This window comes from Bombina bombina, chromosome 11 (genome assembly GCF_027579735.1).
Source record: "Bombina bombina isolate aBomBom1 chromosome 11, aBomBom1.pri, whole genome shotgun sequence".
Lineage (NCBI taxonomy): Eukaryota > Metazoa > Chordata > Amphibia > Anura > Bombinatoridae > Bombina > Bombina bombina.
Window position 1 is genome coordinate 195165035 of NC_069509.1, and position 21484 is coordinate 195186518.

Below are 21484 nucleotides of genomic sequence, written 5' to 3' on the forward strand. Positions count from 1 at the left end.
ATTCGACCGACTGACAGGAGAAAAAAAGGAGAAACCATAGGGTGCCGTGGTGACTGTAGTTAAAGAAAGAAATTTAACAAACCTGATTAAAAAAACCAGGGCGGGCCGTGGACCGGACACACCGTTGGAGAAAGTAATTTATCAGGTAAGCATAAATTCTGTTTTCTCCAACATTGGTGTGTCCGGTTCACGGCGTCATCCATAACTTGTGGGAACCAATACCAAAGCTTTAGGACACAGATGAAGGGAGGGAGCCAATCAGGTTACCTAAACAGAAGGCACCTGGGCTTGCAAAACCTTTCTTCCAAAAACAGCCTCCGAAGAAGCAAAAGAATCAAATTTGTAGAATTTGGCAAAAGTGTGCAGGGAAGACCAAGTCGCTGCCTTACATATCTGATCAACAGAAGCCTCGTTCTTGAAGGCCCATGTGGAAGCCACAGCCCTAGTAGAGTGAGCTGTGATTCGTTCGGGAGGCTGCCGTCCGGCAGTCTCGTAAGCCAATCTGATGATGCTTTTCAGCCAAAAGGAAAGAGGTAGCAGTAGCTTTTTGACCTCTCCTCTTGCCAGAATAAACGACAAACAGAGAAGACGTTTGTCTGAAATCATTTGTTGCTTCTAAATAGAACTTTAAAGCACGTACTACATCTAAATTATGTAACAAACGTTCCTTCTTTGAAACTGGATTCGGACACAAAGAAGGCACAACTATTTCCTGGTTAATATTCTTGTTGGAAACAACCTTTGGAAGGAAACCAGGTTTAGTACGCAAAACAACCTTATCTGAATGGAACACCAGATAGGGCGGAGAACACTGCAGAGCAGATAACTCAGAAACTCTTCTAGCAGAAGAAATAGCAACCAAAAACGGAACTTTCCAAGATAACATTTTGATATCTATGGAATGTAGAGGTTCAAACGTAACCCCTTGAAGAACTGAAAGAACTAAATTCAGACTCCAGGGAGGAGTCAAAGGTCTGTAAACAGGCTTGATCCTGACCAAAGCCTGAACAAAAGCTTGAACATGTGGCACAGCTGCCAGTCGTTTGTGTAACAAGACAGATAAAGCAGAAATCTGTCCTTTTAGAGAACTCGCTGATAATCCCTTATCCAAACCTTCTTGGAGAAAGGAAAGTATCCTAGGAATTTTAAACTTACTCCATGAGAATCCCTTGGATTCACACCAACAGATATATCTTTTCCATATTTTATGGTAAATCTTTCTAGTTACAGGTTTTCTGGCTTGTACCAGAGTATCTATCACAGAATCCGAAAACCCACGCTTAGATAAAATCAAGCGTTCAATTTCCAAGCCGTCAGCTGGAGAGAAACTAGATTTGGATGTTCGAATGGACCCTGTACTAGAAGATCCTGTCTCAAAGGTAGCTTCCATGGTGGAGCCGATTACATATTCACCAGGTCTGCATACCAAGTCCTGCGTGGCCACGCAGGAGCTATCAAAATCACAGAGGCCCTCTCCTGTTTGATCCTGGCTACCAGCCTGGGAATGAGAGGAAACGGTGGAAACACATAAGCTAGGTTGAAGGTCCAAGGCGCTACTAATGCATCCACTAGAGTCGCCTTGGGATCCCTGGATCTGGACCCGTAGCAAGGAACCTTGAAGTTCTGACGAGACGCCATCAGATCCATGTCCGGAATGCCCCATGATTGGGTCAACTGGGCAAAAATCTCCGGGTGGAGATCCCACTCCCCCGGATGGAATGTCTGACGACTGAGGTAATCCGCCTCCCAGTTTTCCACTCCTGGGATGTGGATCGCAGATAGGTGGCAGGAGTGATCCTCCGCCCATTTTATGATTTTGGTCACTTCTCTCATCGCCAGGGAACTCCTTGTTCCCCCCTGATGGTTGATGTAAGCAACAGTCGTCATGTTGTCTGATTGGAATCTTATGAATCTGGCCTTTGCTAGTTGAGGCCAAGCCCTGAGAGTATTGAATATCGCTCTCAGTTCCAGAATGTTTATCGGGAGAAGAGACTCTTCCCGAGACCATAGACTCTGAGCTTCCAGGGAGTCCCAGACCGCGCCCCAGCCCACTAGACTGGCGTCGGTCGTGACGATGACCCACTCTGGTCTGCGGAAGCTCATTCCCTGGGACAGGTGATCCTGGGTTAGCCACCAACGTAGTGAGTCTCTGGTCTTCTGATCTACTTGAATCACTGGAGACAAGTCTGTATAGTCCCCATTCCACTGTTTCAGCATGCACAGTTGTAATGGTCTTAGATGAATTCGCGCAAAAGGAACTATGTCCATTGCTGCAACCATCAACCCTACTACTTCCATGCACTGAGCTATGGAAGGTCGTGGAACAGAGTGAAGAACTTGACAAGCGTTTAGAAGTTTTGACTTTCTGACATCTGTCAGGAAAATCTTCATTTCTAAAGAATCTATTATTGTCCCCAAGAAAGGAACTCTTGTCGACGGAGACAGGGAACTTTTTTCTATGTTCACCTTCCACCCGTGAGATCTGAGAAAGGCCAGAACGATGTCTGTGTGAGCCTTTGCCTTTGAAAGAGACAACGCTTGTATCAGAATGTCGTCCAAGTAAGGTGCCACTGCAATGCCCCTTGGTCTTAGAACCGCTAGAAGGGACCCGAGCACCTTTGTGAAAATCCTTGGAGCAGTGGCTAGCCCGAATGGGAGAGCCACAAACTGGTAATGTTTGTCCAGAAAGGCGAACCTTAGGAACTGATGATGATCTTTGTGGATAGGAATATGTAGATACGCATCCTTTAGATCCACGGTAGTCATAAATTGACCCTCCTGGATTGTAGGTAAAATCGTTAGAATAGTTTCCATTTTGAACGATGGCACTCTGAGAAATTTGTTTAGAATCTTTAAATCCAGAATCGGTCTGAAGGTTCCCTCTTTTTTGGGAACTACAAACAGATTTGAGTAAAACCCCAGTCCTTGTTCCACAGTTGGAACTGGGTGTATCACTCCCATTTTTAACAGGTCTTCTACACAATGTAAGAATGCCTGTCTCTTTATTTGGTTTGAAGATAAGTGAGACATGTGGAACCTTCCCCTTGGGGGTAGTTCCTTGAATTCCAGAAGATAACCCTGAGAAACTATTTCTAGTGCCCAGGGATCCTGAATATCTCTTGCCCAAGCCTGAGCGAAGAGAGAGAGTCTGCCCCCTACTAGATCCGGTCCCGGATCGGGGGCTACTCCTTCATGCTGTTTTAATAGCAGCAGCAGGCTTCTTGGCCTGCTTACCCTTGTTCCAGACTTGCATCGGTTTCCAAGCTGGTTTGGTTTGCAAAGCATTACCCTCTTGTCTAGAGGCTGCAGAGTTGGAGGCCGGTCCGTTCCTGAAATTGCGAAAGGAACTAAAATTAGACTTATTCTTGGCCTTGAAAGGCCTATCTTGTGGGAGGGCATGGCCCTTACCCCCAGTGATGTCTGAGATAATCTCTTTCAATTCTGGCCCAAAAAGGGTTTTACCCTTGAAAGGGATATTAAGCAATTTTGTCTTGGAAGATACATCCGCTGACCAAGACTTTAGCCAGAGCGCTCTGCGCGCCACAATTGCAAACCCTGAATTTTTCGCCGCTAATCTAGCTAACTGCAAAGCGGCATCTAAAATAAAGGAATTAGCTAACTTAAGTGCATGAATTCTGTCCATAACCTCCTCATACGGAGTCTCTCTACTGAGCGACTTTTCTAGTTCCTCGAACCAGAACCACGCTGCTGTAGTGACAGGAATAATGCACGAAATAGGTTGCAGGAGGTAACCTTGCTGTACAAAAATCTTTTTAAGCAAACCCTCCAATTTTTTATCCATAGGATCTTTGAAAACACAATTATCCTCGATAGGAATAGTAGTGCGCTTGGCTAGTGTAGAAACTGCCCCCTCGACCTTAGGGACTGTCTGCCATAAGTCCTTTCTGGGGTCGACCATAGGAAATAATTTCTTAAATATAGGAGGGGGGACAAAAGGTATGCCGGGCTTCTCCCACTCCTTATTCACTATGTCCGCCACCAGCTTGGGTATAGGAAAAGCGTCGGGGTGCACCGGAACCTCTAGGAACTTGTCCATCTTGCACAATTTTTCTGGAATGACCAGGTTGTCACAATCATCCAGAGTAGATAGCACCTCCTTAAGCAGTGCGCGGAGATGCTCTAATTTAAATTTAAATGTCACAACATCAGGTTCTGCCTGTTGAGAAATTCTACCTGAATCAGAAATTTCCCCATCTGACAAAACCTCCCTCATGGCCACTTCAGATTGGTGTGAGGGTATGACAGAGCAATTATCATCAGCGCCCTCCTGCTCTACAGTGTTTAAAACAGAGCAATCGCGCTTTCTCTGAAATGCAGGCATCTTGGATAAAATATTTGCTATGGAGTTATCCATTACTGCCGTCAATTGTTGCATAGTAACAAGCATTGGCGCGCTAGAAGTACTAGAGGTCTCCTGCGTGGGCAAAACTGGTGTAGACACAGAAGGAGATGATGTAGAACTATGTCTACTCCCTTCATCTGATGAATCATCTTGGGCAACTTTACTATCTGTGGCAGTACTGTCCTTACTTTGTTTGGACGCTATGGCACAATTATCACACATATTTGAAGGGGGAGACACATTGGCTTCCATACATACAGAACATAGTCTATCTGAAGGCACAGACATGTTAAACAGGCTTAAACTTGTCAATAAAGTACAAAAACCGTTTTAAAACAAAACCGTTACTGTCTCTTTAAATTTTAAACAGGGCACACTTTTTTACTGAATATGTGAAAAACTATGAAGGAATTGTTCAATTTTAACCAAATTTTCACCAGTGTCTTAAAGCATTCAAAGCATTGCACCCCAAATTTCAGACCTTTAACCCTCAAAATGAGGAAACCGGAGCCGTTTACAGTTTTAACCCCTCTACAGTCCCAGCTCCAGCCTTTGCTGCGACTTTACCAAACCCAGGGGGGTATACGATACCAAATGAAGCCTTCTAGGAACTTTTCCAACTACTTCCAGACCCACACACATGCAGCTGCATGTACTGCTCTCAAAAGTAACTGCGCAGTAATGGCGCGAAAATGAGGCTCTGCCTACTACAGAGAAGGCCCTTCCTGACTGGAAAGGTGTCTAAACCAGTGCCTGACGTAAAAAAACGTTCTCCAAAGATATAAAGTGTGAATTTCAACATCAAACTGTATAAAATGCCCAAATAAAGCAATCGATCTAGCCCATAAAAGTGTCTACCAGTTTTATAGCCCATATTAAGCCCTTTATTCTGTTTGAGACTAAGAAAATGGCTTACCAGTCCCCATGAGGGGAAAATGACAGCCTTCCAGCATTACACAGTCTTGTTAGAAATATGGCTAGTCATACCTTAAGCAGAAAAGTCTGCCAACTGTTCCCCCAACTGAAGTTATCTCATCTCAACAGTCCTGTGTGGGAACAGAAAACGATTTTAGTTACTGCTGCTAAAATCATCTTCCTCTCACAAACAGAACTCTTCATCTATTTCTGTTTCAGAGTAAATAGTACATACCAGCACTATCTTAAAATAACAAACTCTTGATAGTAGAATAAAAAACTACAACTAAACACCACATACTCTTCACCATCTCTGTGGAGATGCTGCTTGTTCAGCGGCAAAGAGAATGACTGGGGTGGGCGGAGCCTAGGAGGGACTATATGGACAGCTTTTGCTGTGCTCTTTGCCATTTCCTGTTGGGGAAGAGAATATTCCCACAAGTTATGGATGACGCCGTGGACCGGACACACCAATGTTGGAGAAAATTTATTTACCATTATTCAGTTCTGTATAACCAACACTGTTATATTAATATACTTTTTACCTCTGTGATTACCCTGTATCTAGGCCTCTGCAGACTGCTCCTTATCTCAGTTATATTAATATACTTTTTACCTCTGTGATTACCCTGTATCTAAGCCTCTACAGACTGCTCCTTATCTCAGTTATATTAATATACTTTTTACCTCTGTGATTACCCTGTATCTAAGCCTCTGCAGACTGCTCCTTATCTCAGTTATATTAATATACTTTTTACCTCTGTGATTACCCTGTATCTAAGCCTCTACAGACTGCCCCTTATCTCAGTTATATTAATATACTTTTTACCTCTGTGATTACCTTGTATCTAAGCCTCTGCAGACTGCTCCTTATCAGTTATATTAATATACTTTTTACCTCTGTGATTGCCTTGTATCTAAGCCTCTGCAGACTGCCCCCTTATCTCAGTTATATAAATATACTTTTACCTATGTGATTAACGTGTATCTAAGCCTCTGCAGACTGCTCCTTATCTCAGTTATATTAATATACGTTTTACTTATGTGATTACCTTGTATCTAAGCCACTGTAGACTGCTTATCTCAGTTATATTAATATACTTTTTACCTCTGTGATTATCTTGTATTTAAGCATCTTCTGACTGCCCTTTGATCACATGACTATCTACTGACTTGCATTTTAGCCAATTAGTGCTGTGCTGACTCAACTCCCCAGGCGTGAGCACAATGTTATCTATATGGCCCACATGAACTAGCAGTATCCTGTTATGAAAAGCAAATACAAAAGAATGTGATAAGAGGCTGTCTGTAGTGGTTTAGAAACTGGCAGAAACAATAGGTTTAAATGTTATAAAGTACATTAATATAACAATGTTGGTCGTGCAAAGCTGAGGAATTCTTAGTAAAGGCGTTGTCTATCTTATTAAACAATAACAATTTTAGTGTAGACTGTCCCTTTAATTCTCTGCAGCTCAGATAACAAGGCATTACACAAAAAACAATAAGGAAGAAGAACATTACAGAACACTGTCCCTTTAAATGCGGATATATACTGTGCATTGAATAGATAAGTAAAACACCAAAGCACAGTGGAAATAAACACTATACATCATCATAACCCCAAACCATACAGTACACTGAACCCAACGACTCATAACCAGACCAATAAACGCCACAACATACTTAATGCAAAATCAGCATCAACATCAGTGTTCAAAATATAAACAACTTCACAGCTCTGAGCTAAAGGGGTTAATCTTCTTCCAATTACATAACAATCACACTACAGGGCACCATATAACACATCTGTCACATTAGACAACTCACAGCTTCCTGTAGCAGCTGCTCCAGGCAGTATATGTGTGGACGGTTTCCTCGTTCGCCCTCAACGACAACACGGTATCTGTGAAGTAATAATGCAAAATTAAGCTTTATGTATAAAGAGGACAAATGCCAATAATATCTAGTTGTCTTGTGTGTGCCTTACATGTCTGGGGAGTGGACAGTCTGCACGTGGCCAGCATAAAGAAGCTTATCGTCCATCGGAATTAGAACCCGTAACCCATCCTTCAGCTCATCTTTGTCTATTATACATGAGCGAGGAGCTGGGGAGAAAAAAGAAGATTTAGTAACCTGGGCCAATACAAGTGAAAATTGTTTAAGATGTGTTATTGATACTGATGCCAGGGAGATATCTCACCAGGGGTTGTTGGGCGCTCAGGACACAGACCATGTGGGACATTCTCATCTTCAGAGAAGCTGCTGTCTTGACTTGGCTCAAAATCCTCCTCCGCTGCCATACTTTCCATCAGTTTGCTCACGGCTCCACCTTTACCACGATTCTGCACACAGAACAGTGGGACTGAAGCTTTTGCAAGGTCAAGTAAACGACAACAATGCCTAAGGTCTAACGGTACACAGGCTATGGACTACACTGTGTAGTATCTGAAAACTGCTGTGATAATACCCCAATATCTGCCTGACATCAAGTGGGGGAGAAAGAGAAAGAAATTTATAGGAAAAGTACGGGGATTTCCATGCGCTGTCTGCAAGGTGCTCTAATTATCGTTCACTGCCATATATGGACTTTACATTACTATAAAATGCACGGCAGGTCCTTCTCGCATTGCAGAGTTTATATTTGCAGAATTTAGTGTCCTGTACAAAATGGAACATATCCCAAACATTGCTGCTACGTAAGTGAACAGATGGGTAACTCTAATAACGTTACAAGCTAAATATCTGGTGAAGGTTTAAACATTCAGCGCAGAATTAGAAGTTTACTTAGGAACACATTGTCAAAATATGTTAGCAGTCATTGTTCCTTTAAAAGGGACCTGCTTATGGCCACTGAGGACTGGAATTCAATGAGTTTAAATATTTTAGAAGGAGCAGTGATGGACAAGGCCTCTTCCCTTCAGAGAACCGTAATAAAAAAGCTGTAATGTATCTGCCACATCCCCACTCAGCCACGGAGAGACTGAAGTGACGCACGGGGCAGACAGGATGATATGCGAGATATCACTTTTGTGTCTATACTGAACAGTACAGAGTACACAAACAGCAGCTGTAAGTAATCTAAACTGATCAGCAGACTACTGTATACACTATACAAAATACACAAACAGATTCCATACATCCCTCCCCTACCTACCTCACACCTCTTCCTACACACCTAGTACTGCCTCATCCCTCCCCTACCTACCTCACACCTCTTCCTACACACCTAGTACTGTCTCATCCCTTTCATACCTACCTCACACCTCTTCCTACACACCTAGTACTGCATCATCCCTCCCCTACCTACCTCACACCTCTTCCTACACACCTAGTACTGCCTCATCCCTCTCCTATCTTACACCTCTTCCTACACACCTAGTACTGCCTCATCCCTACCCTATCTACCTCACACCTCTTCCTACACACATAGTACTGCCTCATCCCTCCCCTACCTACCTCACACCTCTTCCTACACACCTAGTACTGCATCATCCCTCTCCTACCTACCTCACACCTCTTCCTACACACCTAGTACTGCCACATCCCTCTCCTTCCTACCTCACACCTCTTCCTACACACCTAGTAGTGCCACATCCCTCTCCTACCTACCTTACACTTCTTCCTACACACCTAGTACTGCCTCATCCCTCTCCTACCTACCTCACACCTCTTCCTACACACCTAGTACTGCATCATCCCTCACCTACCTACCTCACACCTCTTCCTACACACCTAGTACTGCCTCATCCCTCTCCTACCTACCTCACACCTCTTCCTACACACCTAGTACTGCCTCATCCCTCCCCTACCTACCTCACACCTCTTCCTACACACATAGTACTGCCTCATACCTCTCCTACCTACCTCACACCTCTTCCTACACACCTAGTACTGCCTAATCCCTCCCCTACCTACCTCACACCTCTTCCTACACACCTAGTACTGCCTCATTCCTCTCCTACCTACCGCAAACCTCTTCCTACACACCTAATACTGCCTCATTCTTCTCCTACCTACCTCACACCTCTTCCTACACACCTAGTACTGCCTCATCCCTCCCCTACCTACCTCACTCCTCTTCCTACACACCTAGAACTGCCTCATCCCTACCCTACCTACCACCTCTTCCTACACACCTGGTACTGCCTCATCCCTACCTCACACCTCTTCCTACACACCCAGTACTATCTCATCCCTCCCATACCTACCTCACACCTCTTCCTACACACCTAGTACTGCCTCATCCCTCTCCTACCTACCTCACACCTCTTCCTACACACCTAGTACTGCCTCATCGCTCTCCTTCCTACCTCACACCACTTCCTACACACCTAGTACTGCCTCATCCCTCCCTTACCTACCTCACACCTCTTCCTACACACCTAGTACTGCCTCATCCCTCTCCTACCTACCTCACACCTCTTCCTACACACCTAGTACTGCCTCATCCCTCACCTACCTACCTCACACCTCTTCCTACACACCTAGTACTGCCTCATCCCTCCCCTACCTACCTCACACCTCTTCCTACACACCCAGTACTGCCTCATCCCTCCCCTACCTACCTCACACCTCTTCCTACACACCCAGTACTGCCTCATCCCTCTCCTACCTACCTCACACCTCTTCCTACACACCCAGTACTGCCTCATCCCTCCCCTACATACCTCACACCTCTTCCTACACACGCAGTACTGCCTCATCCCTCCCCTACCTACCTCACACATCTTCCTACACAGCTAGTACTGCCTCATCCCACCCCTACCTACCTCACACCTCTTCCTACACACCTAGACCTGCCTAATCCCTCCCCTACCTACCTCACACCTCTTCCTACACACCTAGTACTGCCTCATCCCTCTCCTACCTACCTCACACCTCTTCCTACACACCTAGTACTGCCACATCCCTCTCCTACCTACCTCACACCTCTTCCTACACACCTAGTACTGCCACATCCCTACCTCACACCTCTTCCTACACGCCTAGTACTGCCTCATCCCTCCCCTACCTACCTCACACCTCTTCCTACACACCCAGTACTGCCTCATCCCTCTCCTACCTACCTCACACCTCTTCCTACACACCTAGTACTGCCTCATCCCTCCCCTACCTACCTCACACCTCTTCCTACACACCTAGTACTGCCTCATCCCTCTCCTACCTACCTCACACCTCTTCCTACACACCTAGTACTGTCTCATCCCTTTCATACCTACCTCACACCTCTTCCTACACACCTAGTACTGCATCATCCCTCCCCTACCTACCTCACACCTCTTCCTACACACCTAGTACTGCCTCATCCCTCTCCTATCTTACACCTCTTCCTACACACCTAGTACTGCCTCATCCCTACCCTATCTACCTCACACCTCTTCCTACACACATAGTACTGCCTCATCCCTCCCCTACCTACCTCACACCTCTTCCTACACACCTAGTACTGTCTCATCCCTTTCATACCTACCTCACACCTCTTCCTACACACCTAGTACTGCATCATCCCTCCCCTACCTACCTCACACCTCTTCCTACACACCTAGTACTGCCTCATCCCTCTCCTATCTTACACCTCTTCCTACACACCTAGTACTGCCTCATCCCTACCCTATCTACCTCACACCTCTTCCTACACACATAGTACTGCCTCATCCCTCCCCTACCTACCTCACACCTCTTCCTACACACCTAGTACTGCATCATCCCTCTCCTACCTACCTCACACCTCTTCCTACACACCTAGTACTGCCACATCCCTCTCCTTCCTACCTCACACCTCTTCCTACACACCTAGTAGTGCCACATCCCTCTCCTACCTACCTTACACTTCTTCCTACACACCTAGTACTGCCTCATCCCTCTCCTACCTACCTCACACCTCTTCCTACACACCTAGTACTGCATCATCCCTCACCTACCTACCTCACACCTCTTCCTACACACCTAGTACTGCCTCATCCCTCTCCTACCTACCTCACACCTCTTCCTACACACCTAGTACTGCCTCATCCCTCCCCTACCTACCTCACACCTCTTCCTACACACATAGTACTGCCTCATACCTCTCCTACCTACCTCACACCTCTTCCTACACACCTAGTACTGCCTAATCCCTCCCCTACCTACCTCACACCTCTTCCTACACACCTAGTACTGCCTCATTCCTCTCCTACCTACCGCAAACCTCTTCCTACACACCTAATACTGCCTCATTCTTCTCCTACCTACCTCACACCTCTTCCTACACACCTAGTACTGCCTCATCCCTCCCCTACCTACCTCACTCCTCTTCCTACACACCTAGAACTGCCTCATCCCTACCCTACCTACCACCTCTTCCTACACACCTGGTACTGCCTCATCCCTACCTCACACCTCTTCCTACACACCCAGTACTATCTCATCCCTCCCATACCTACCTCACACCTCTTCCTACACACCTAGTACTGCCTCATCCCTCTCCTACCTACCTCACACCTCTTCCTACACACCTAGTACTGCCTCATCGCTCTCCTTCCTACCTCACACCACTTCCTACACACCTAGTACTGCCTCATCCCTCCCTTACCTACCTCACACCTCTTCCTACACACCTAGTACTGCCTCATCCCTCTCCTACCTACCTCACACCTCTTCCTACACACCTAGTACTGCCTCATCCCTCACCTACCTACCTCACAGCTCTTCCTACACACCTAGTACTGCCTCATCCCTCCCCTACCTACCTCACACCTCTTCCTACACACCCAGTACTGCCTCATCCCTCCCCTACCTACCTCACACCTCTTCCTACACACCCAGTACTGCCTCATCCCTCTCCTACCTACCTCACACCTCTTCCTACACACCCAGTACTGCCTCATCCCTCCCCTACATACCTCACACCTCTTCCTACACACGCAGTACTGCCTCATCCCTCCCCTACCTACCTCACACATCTTCCTACACAGCTAGTACTGCCTCATCCCACCCCTACCTACCTCACACCTCTTCCTACACACCTAGACCTGCCTAATCCCTCCCCTACCTACCTCACACCTCTTCCTACACACCTAGTACTGCCTCATCCCTCTCCTACCTACCTCACACCTCTTCCTACACACCTAGTACTGCCACATCCCTCTCCTACCTACCTCACACCTCTTCCTACACACCTAGTACTGCCACATCCCTACCTCACACCTCTTCCTACACGCCTAGTACTGCCTCATCCCTCCCCTACCTACCTCACACCTCTTCCTACACACCCAGTACTGCCTCATCCCTCTCCTACCTACCTCACACCTCTTCCTACACACCTAGTACTGCCTCATCCCTCCCCTACCTACCTCACACCTCTTCCTACACACCTAGTACTGCCTCATCCCTCTCCTACCTACCTCACACCTCTTCCTACACACCTAGTACTGTCTCATCCCTTTCATACCTACCTCACACCTCTTCCTACACACCTAGTACTGCATCATCCCTCCCCTACCTACCTCACACCTCTTCCTACACACCTAGTACTGCCTCATCCCTCTCCTATCTTACACCTCTTCCTACACACCTAGTACTGCCTCATCCCTACCCTATCTACCTCACACCTCTTCCTACACACATAGTACTGCCTCATCCCTCCCCTACCTACCTCACACCTCTTCCTACACACCTAGTACTGCATCATCCCTCTCCTACCTACCTCACACCTCTTCCTACACACCTAGTACTGCCACATCCCTCTCCTTCCTACCTCACACCTCTTCCTACACACCTAGTAGTGCCACATCCCTCTCCTACCTACCTTACACTTCTTCCTACACACCTAGTACTGCCTCATCCCTCTCCTACCTACCTCACACCTCTTCCTACACACCTAGTACTGCATCATCCCTCACCTACCTACCTCACACCTCTTCCTACACACATAGTACTGCCTCATCCCTCTCCTACCTACCTCACACCTCTTCCTACACACCTAGTACTGCCTCATCCCTCCCCTACCTACCTCACACCTCTTCCTACACACATAGTACTGCCTCATACCTCTCCTACCTACCTCACACCTCTTCCTACACACCTAGTACTGCCTAATCCCTCCCCTACCTACCTCACACCTCTTCCTACACACCTAGTACTGCCTCATTCCTCTCCTACCTACCGCAAACCTCTTCCTACACACCTAATACTGCCTCATTCTTCTCCTACCTACCTCACACCTCTTCCTACACACCTAGTACTGCCTCATCCCTCCCCTACCTACCTCACTCCTCTTCCTACACACCTAGAACTGCCTCATCCCTACCCTACCTACCACCTCTTCCTACACACCTGGTACTGCCTCATCCCTACCTCACACCTCTTCCTACACACCCAGTACTATCTCATCCCTCCCATACCTACCTCACACCTCTTCCTACACACCTAGTACTGCCTCATCCCTCCCTTACCTACCTCACACCTCTTCCTACACACCTAGTACTGCCTCATCCCTCTCCTACCTACCTCACACCTCTTCCTACACACCTAGTACTGCCTCATCCCTCAACTACCTACCTCACAGCTCTTCCTACACACCTAGTACTGCCTCATCCCTCCCCTACCTACCTCACACCTCTTCCTACACACCCAGTACTGCCTCATCCCTCCCCTACCTACCTCACACCTCTTCCTACACACCCAGTACTGCCTCATCCCTCTCCTACCTACCTCACACCTCTTCCTACACACCCAGTACTGCCTCATCCCTCCCCTACATACCTCACACCTCTTCCTACACACGCAGTACTGCCTCATCCCTCCCCTACCTACCTCACACATCTTCCTACACAGCTAGTACTGCCTCATCCCACCCCTACCTACCTCACACCTCTTCCTACACACCTAGACCTGCCTAATCCCTCCCCTACCTACCTCACACCTCTTCCTACAGACCTAGTACTGCCTCATCCCTCTCCTACCTACCTCACACCTCTTCCTACACACCTAGTACTGCCACATCCCTCTCCTACCTACCTCACACCTCTTCCTACACACCTAGTACTGCCACATCCCTACCTCACACCTCTTCCTACACGCCTAGTACTGCCTCATCCCTCCCCTACCTACCTCACACCTCTTCCTACACACCCAGTACTGCCTCATCCCTCTCCTACCTACCTCACACCTCTTCCTACACACCTAGAACTGCATAATCCCTCCCCTACCTACCTCACACCTCTTCCTACACACCTAGTACTGCATCATCCCTCTCCTACCTACCTTACACCTCTTCCTACACACCTAGTACTGCCTCATCCCTCCCCTACCTACCTCACACCTCTTCCTACACACATAGTACTGCCTCATCCCTCTCCTACCTACCTCACATCTCTTCCTACACACCTAGTACTGCCTAATCCCTCCCCTACCTACCTCACACCTCTTCCTACAGACCTAGTACTGCCTCATCCCTCTCCTACCTACCTCACACCTCTTCCTACACACCTAGTACTGCCTCATCGCTCTCCTACCTCACACCTCTTCCTACACACCTAGTACTGCCACATCCCTACCTCACACCTCTTCCTACACGCCTAGTACTGCCTCATCCCTCCCCTACCTACCTCACACCTCTTCCTACACACCCAGTACTGCCTTATCCCTCTCCTACCTACCTCACACCTCTTCCTACACACCTAGTACTGCCTAATCCCTCCCCTACCTACCTCAGACCTCTTCCTACAGACCTAGTACTGCCTCATCCCTCTCATACCTACCTCACACCTCTTCCTACACACCTAGTACTGCCTCATCCCTCCCCTACCTACCTCAGACCTCTTCCTACAGACCTAGTACTGCCTCATCCCTCTCCTACCCACCTCACACCTCTTCCTACACACCTAGTACTGCCACATCCCTCTCCTACCTACCTCACACCTCTTCCTACACACCTAGTACTGCCACATCCCTCTCCTACCTACCTCACACCTCTTCCTACACACTCAGTACTGCCTCATCCCTCTCCTACCTACCTCACACCTCTTACTACACACCTAGTACTGCATCATCCCTCACCTACCTACCTACCTCACACCTCTTCCTACACACATAGTACTGCCTCATCCCTCTCCTACCTACCTCACACCTCTTCCTACACACCTAGTACTGCCTCATCCCTCTCCTACCTACCTCACACCTCTTCCTACACACCTAGTACTGCCTCATCCCTCTCCTACCTACCTCACACCTCTTCCTACACACCTAGTACTGCATTATCCCTCACCTACCTACCTCACACCTCTTCCTACACACCCAGTACTGTCTCATCCCTCCCATACCTACCTCACACCTCTTCCTACACACCTAGTACTGCCTCATCCATCTCCTACCTACCTCACACCTCTTCCTACACACCTAGTACTGCCTCATCCATCTCCTACCTACCTCACACCTCTTCCTACACACCTAGTACTGCCTCATCCCTCTCCAACCTACCTCACACCTCTTCCTACACACCTAGTACTGCCTCATCCCTCTCCTACCTACCTCACACCTCTTCCTACACACCTAGTACTGCCTCATCCCTCTCCTACCTACTTCACACCTCTTCCTACACACCTAGAACTGCCTCATTCCTCTCCTACCTACCTCACACCTCTTCCTACACACCTAGTACTGCCTCATTCCTCTCCTACCTACCACCTCTTCCTACACACCTAGAACTGCCTCATCTCTACCCTACCTCACACCTCTTCCTACATACCTAGTACTGCCTCATCGCTCTCCTTCCTACCTCACACCTCTTCCTACACACCTAGTACTGCCACATCCCTACCTCACACCACTTCCTACACACCTAGTACTGCCTCATCCCTCCCTTACCTACCTCACACCTCTTCCTACACACCTAGTACTGCCTCATCGCTCTCCTTCCTACCTCACACCTCTTCCTACACACCTAGTACTGCCTCATCCCTCCCCTACATACCTCACACCTCTTCCTACACACCCAGTACTGCCTCATCCCTCCCCTACCTACCTCACACCTCTTCCTACACACCTAGTACTGCCTCATCCCTACCCTACCTACTCACACCTCTTCCTACACACCTAGTACTGCCTCATCCCTCCCCTACCTACCTCACACCTCTTCCTACACACCTAGTACTGTCACATCCCTACCCTACCTACACACCTAGTACTGCCTCATCCCTCCCCTACCTACCTCACACCTCTTCCTACACACCTAGTACTGCCTTATCCCTCCCCTACCTACCTCACACCTCTTCCTACACACCTAGTACTGCCACATCCCTACCCTACCTACCTCACACCTCTTCCTACACACCTAGTACTGCCTCATCACTAACTACCTCACACCTCTTCCTACACACCTAGTACTGCCACATCCTTACCCTACCTCACACCTCTTCCTACACACCTAGTACTGCCTCATCCCTACTATACCTACCTCACAATTCTTCCTACACACCTAGTACTGCCACATCCCTACCCTACCTACCTCACACCTCTTCCTACACAGCTAGTACTGCCACATCCCTACCCTCACACCTCTTCCTACACACCTAGTACTGCCTCATCACTACCTACCTCACACCTCTTCCTACACACCTAGTACTGCCACATCCCTACCCTACCTCACAGCTCTTCCTACACACCTAGTACTGCCACATCCCCCTACCCTACCTCACAGCTCTTCCTACAGACCTAGTACTGCCTCATCCCTCCCCTACCCCCAGAGACAGAACTTTTTTTCACTTTCTGCGATGAGATTTTTTTTGTGAAAATTTTTCTGCAGGTAATTTTTAAATAAAATAAAATTGTAAATTTGTCAGTTACACTAAAGCACCAGATCAATTGCAATGTGTTGGTTAACTGGAGAATAAAGCAATATTTAAAGTTGTATAATCTAGCGCAATAGTTGAAAATTGCATTACAAATAAGCTGCAGACAAAAAAAGTAATTGTAAAATGTCTCTTGAATTAATTTGTTTCCTTTTCTCTTAGTCTAACATAGAAATGTAGTAATAAAAAAAGGTGCATTGCTCATACGAACATTTTACATTCAGAGGAAAACAGCTTTGCAGACTGTGAAAAGCTAGGGAACGAGCTTGCAAAAATCTCAGAGCCAGACAACAATCAATGTACTACTGCATATTTGACTGTTGTCTTCAAACAGCACTTTGCTCTGGGTGCACTGTGTTAAGGAAAACTTATACAATGCAGCCAGAGAACAGCTCTGTTTAAAAAGAACAGCCTAATGTGGAGCAGCACTGAAAAGTTAAAGTGCTAACAGTTCCTGTTCTTTCTGCAGACATGCTGCATTTTCTGCGATGACATCTCAGATCACTCTATGTTCTGCCTTGGGGCCCCTACCTACCTCACACCTCTTCCTATACACCTAGTACTGCCTCATCCCACTCCTACCTACCTCACACCTCTTCCTACACACCTAGTACTGCCTCATCCCTCCCCTACCTACCTCACACCTAGTACTACCTCATCCCTCCCCTACATACGTACCTCACTCCTCATCATACACTTAGAAATGCCTCATTGGTAAATGTATCTATCTTCTGTGCTCCTGTTCGCTTGCTTCCTAGCAATGCTTCATGCTCATTCTTACTTTTCTTCCCACACATAGCATTTCCTCATCATCAATCTCCTCCAGTTTCCTGTTTTCTCATCTCACACCTAGCACTGATTTTTTTACTATATTCTGACCCCTCCACTTTTTCTTTATTTTCCTTTGTTTCCCTTCAGTGTCTCTGTCCTCATTATCACCTCTTTCTTTAGGTCCTTTGTTTTTCCTTTTGCTCGATTCTTCCGACTGCAAGTCATGGAGCTGGTTACACTGAGCCCATCCTCAGGAGCAGAGGTGCTGGTGCCAGTAGGAGACAGGCAGGATGAAGGTATGCAGGGGATTGACCCTTTCTTCTTCTGGATCAAGAAAACACAGTTTATTGCAATTATACATAAGGACCCCCTTGAGAAGAGGGTCATCTCATACCACTAAAGGGCAAGCTCCTTTGGACAGTGTCAGTACAGTATATCACTACATTGTACGCTCCTTGAGATATGGTCATCTGACTGTAAGCTCCCTGAGGTAGACCACATTAGTGTACTTCCTTGTGGCAGAGTCTCAGATAACACTAGATGACTGTAGGCCCTATAGCCCAGGGTCGACATTTAGAACACTAGACTTAAAACTACCTAAAATTTGCTGTGTAATATATTAAAGTCACACATATTTACACACAGCCAAAGATGTGTCTACCTTGTTTATCATAGGTTGGTGAACTTTAGTCTTAAAACTTCAGCTGACTGGTTTCATGAGTGATATGTTGCTTCTGAATACAGAAATGAGATCTCACAGCACAGCCTGCAGTAGACAAAACATCTTCAAGACTAAAGACCCACCTTGCTGTGCTCTTTCCTTTCCTTGCCCTTTTTCGGGCTCATTGCTGGTAATTTACTGCAGCGGACGGGTTTAGAGGCTGGTGGGGAATCGTTGGTGGCAATGGGCAACAGGGGAGTTGTGCTGCTGGAATCATGAAGAAATATGCGCTCACTGCGACGTCGGCCCCACAGCTCGTCATCGCTCACCTCCACCCCAAACTCCTGGCTCAGGTCTTTGGGGGATTTTAGCTTCTTAAACTTGCGTACTTTGTCTAGTAGCTTCCCCTTCTCACAGCTGTTGGGACAAGATTTGTCTTCTGCAATGCAAAGTGTGGTGTTCCCGGTCTCCTTCACACTGCTGCTTATCATACCAGTTGGTGACCTTCTCTGGATCGTCATATCACCCTCTGAATCTGTATATTCAAACTCTGTGCCTGAGAAAAAGAACAGTTCTGAGGTCAGAAGAGTGAAAGGTTAGACACCGACAAGGGTCTGAACAAAAGCCCCCAAGGGAAAGAAACAATTTTTCATTCATAGAACGTAACATTTAAAAAGCTATTAAATACAGTAGAACTGCATAATGAACAAGTGCATAATCAAAAGACAATGCAATTAGTTTTCTTTCATCTCCCTGTCCTCTGTATCATGCGACAGCTGTCGGTCAATCAAAAACTTGTATACATATATCAGCTGTGAATTTTTGCACATGCTTAGCAAGAGCTGTACCATGCAAAGTGTGCACATAAAAACATAATTTATGTAAGAACTTACCTGATAAATTCATTTATTTCAAATTGGCAAGAGTCCATGAGCTAGTGACGTATGGGATATACATTCCTACCAGGTGGGGACAAAGTTTCCCAAACCTCAAAATGCCTATAAATACACCTCCCACCTCACTCATACCTTAGTTTAACGTATAGCCAAGTAGTGAGGTGGAAAAAAAAAACAAGGAGCAAAAAGCATCAAAAAGAGGAACTGGAAAAATAATGTGATTTATACAAAAAAATCATAACCACAAAAAAATATGGTGGGTCTCATGGACTCTTGCCACTATGAAATAAATTAAATTTATCAGGTAAGTTCTAACATAAATTATGTTTTCTTTCATATAAATGGCAAGAGTCCATGAGCTAGTGACGTATGGGATTTAATACCCAAGATGTGGAAGTCCATGAGTCACTAGAGAGGGAGGTAAAAAATAAAAACAGCTATTTCTGCTGAGAAATTAAATCCAAAAAATTATTAAGTTTTCTTAAAAAATTTAAAAAAAAACTAAAATCATAGGCACTAGAATCAAACTGAGACTGCCTAAAAACCCTTTCTACCAAAGGCTGCTTCCAAAGAAGCAAACACATCAAAATGGTAAAATTAAGTAAAAGAATGCAAAGAAGACCAAGTAACTGCTTTGCAAAATTATTCAACTGAAGCTTCATTCATGAAAACCCAAATATAGCGACTGATCTAGTAGAAATAAACCTTTTGAATCTAAAACTTCAAACAAGATGCCAAAGAAATGTGAAAGGCTTTCTGACCTTTTCTGGAACCAGACAAAATAACAAATAGACTAGAAGTATTTCTGAAATCTATAGTAGCCTCAACATAATAATATTTCAAAGGTTTTACCACATCCAAAGAATGAAAAGACCTTTTAGAAGTATTCTTAGGATTAGGACACAAGGAAGAAACAATCTCCCTATAGATGTTGTTAGAATTCACAACTTAAAGCAAAAAATTAAAAACAAAGTCCGCAAAACAGCTTATCTTGATGGAAAATCAGATAAGGAGACTCACAATAGAGAGCAGACAATTCAGAAAACTTCTAGCAGAAGAGATAGCCAAAAGAAATAACACTTTCTAAGAAAGTAGATAAAAATCCAAATAATGCATAGGCTCAAAAGAAGAGCCTGCAAAATCTTAAAAACCAAATTGATACTCAAAGAAGGAGAAATTGATTTAATAACAGTCTTGATACGAATCAAAATCTGAACAAAACAGTAAATATCAGGAAGCTTAGCAATCTTTTTATGAAATAAGACAGTAAGAGCAGAGATTTGTCCTTCAAAGTATTTGCAGACAAAACCTTTATCCAACCATTCAGAAGAAACTGTAAAATCCTAGGAATTCAAAAGAATGCCAAGAATAATCATGAGTGGAACACCATGAAATATAGGTTTTCCAAACCCTATGATAAATCTTCTTTGAAACAGACTTACGAGCCTGTATCATAGAATTAATTATTGAATCAGAGAAACCTCTATGACTTAAGAACTAAGCGTTTAATTTCCATGCCTTCAAATTTAGAGATTTGAAATCCTGATGGAAAAATGGGCCTTGAGACAGAAGGTCTGGTCTTATATAAAATGACCAAGGCTGGCAACTGGACATTCGGACAAGGTCCGCATACCAAAACCAGAGAGGCCATGCTGGTGCTATCAGAAACACATAAAATTGTTCCAATATGATCTTGGAGATCACCCTTGGAAGAAGAACCTGAGGCGGAAAAATGTACACAGATTGGTAAAACCAAGGACTTGCTAGAGCATCCATTATTTCCGCCTGAGGATCACTGGACCTGGAACGGTATTCTGAAGTCTCTTGTTCAGACGAGAGGCCAACAGATCTATTTCTAGAAGACCCCACATCTGTACAAGTTAAAAAAACACATCTGGAAAAGGAGACCACTCCCCCGGGTGTACAGATTGACGGCTGAGATAATCCGCTTCCCATATGTCTATACCTGAGATATGCATTGCAGAGTATTGACAAGAGTTAGATTCCGCCCAAGAAAATATCAGAGATACTTCTTTCATTACTAAAGGAC

General features: G+C 45.9%; 1 protein-coding gene across 1 annotated transcript in view; it reads right to left on the minus strand.

The window, feature by feature from the left end:
* Positions 1 to 21484, minus strand: part of TNRC18 (trinucleotide repeat containing 18) — a 466016-nt gene that overhangs the window by 149123 nt on the left and 295409 nt on the right. The window contains exons 16-20 of the mRNA XM_053694281.1: positions 18682 to 19112; positions 18046 to 18201; positions 7479 to 7620; positions 7266 to 7383; positions 7106 to 7181 (exon numbers count right to left, since the gene is read on the minus strand). Coding sequence (XP_053550256.1) covers positions 7106 to 7181; positions 7266 to 7383; positions 7479 to 7620; positions 18046 to 18201; positions 18682 to 19112 — 923 coding nt within the window. The remainder of the gene's footprint in view (positions 1 to 7105; positions 7182 to 7265; positions 7384 to 7478; positions 7621 to 18045; positions 18202 to 18681; positions 19113 to 21484) is intronic.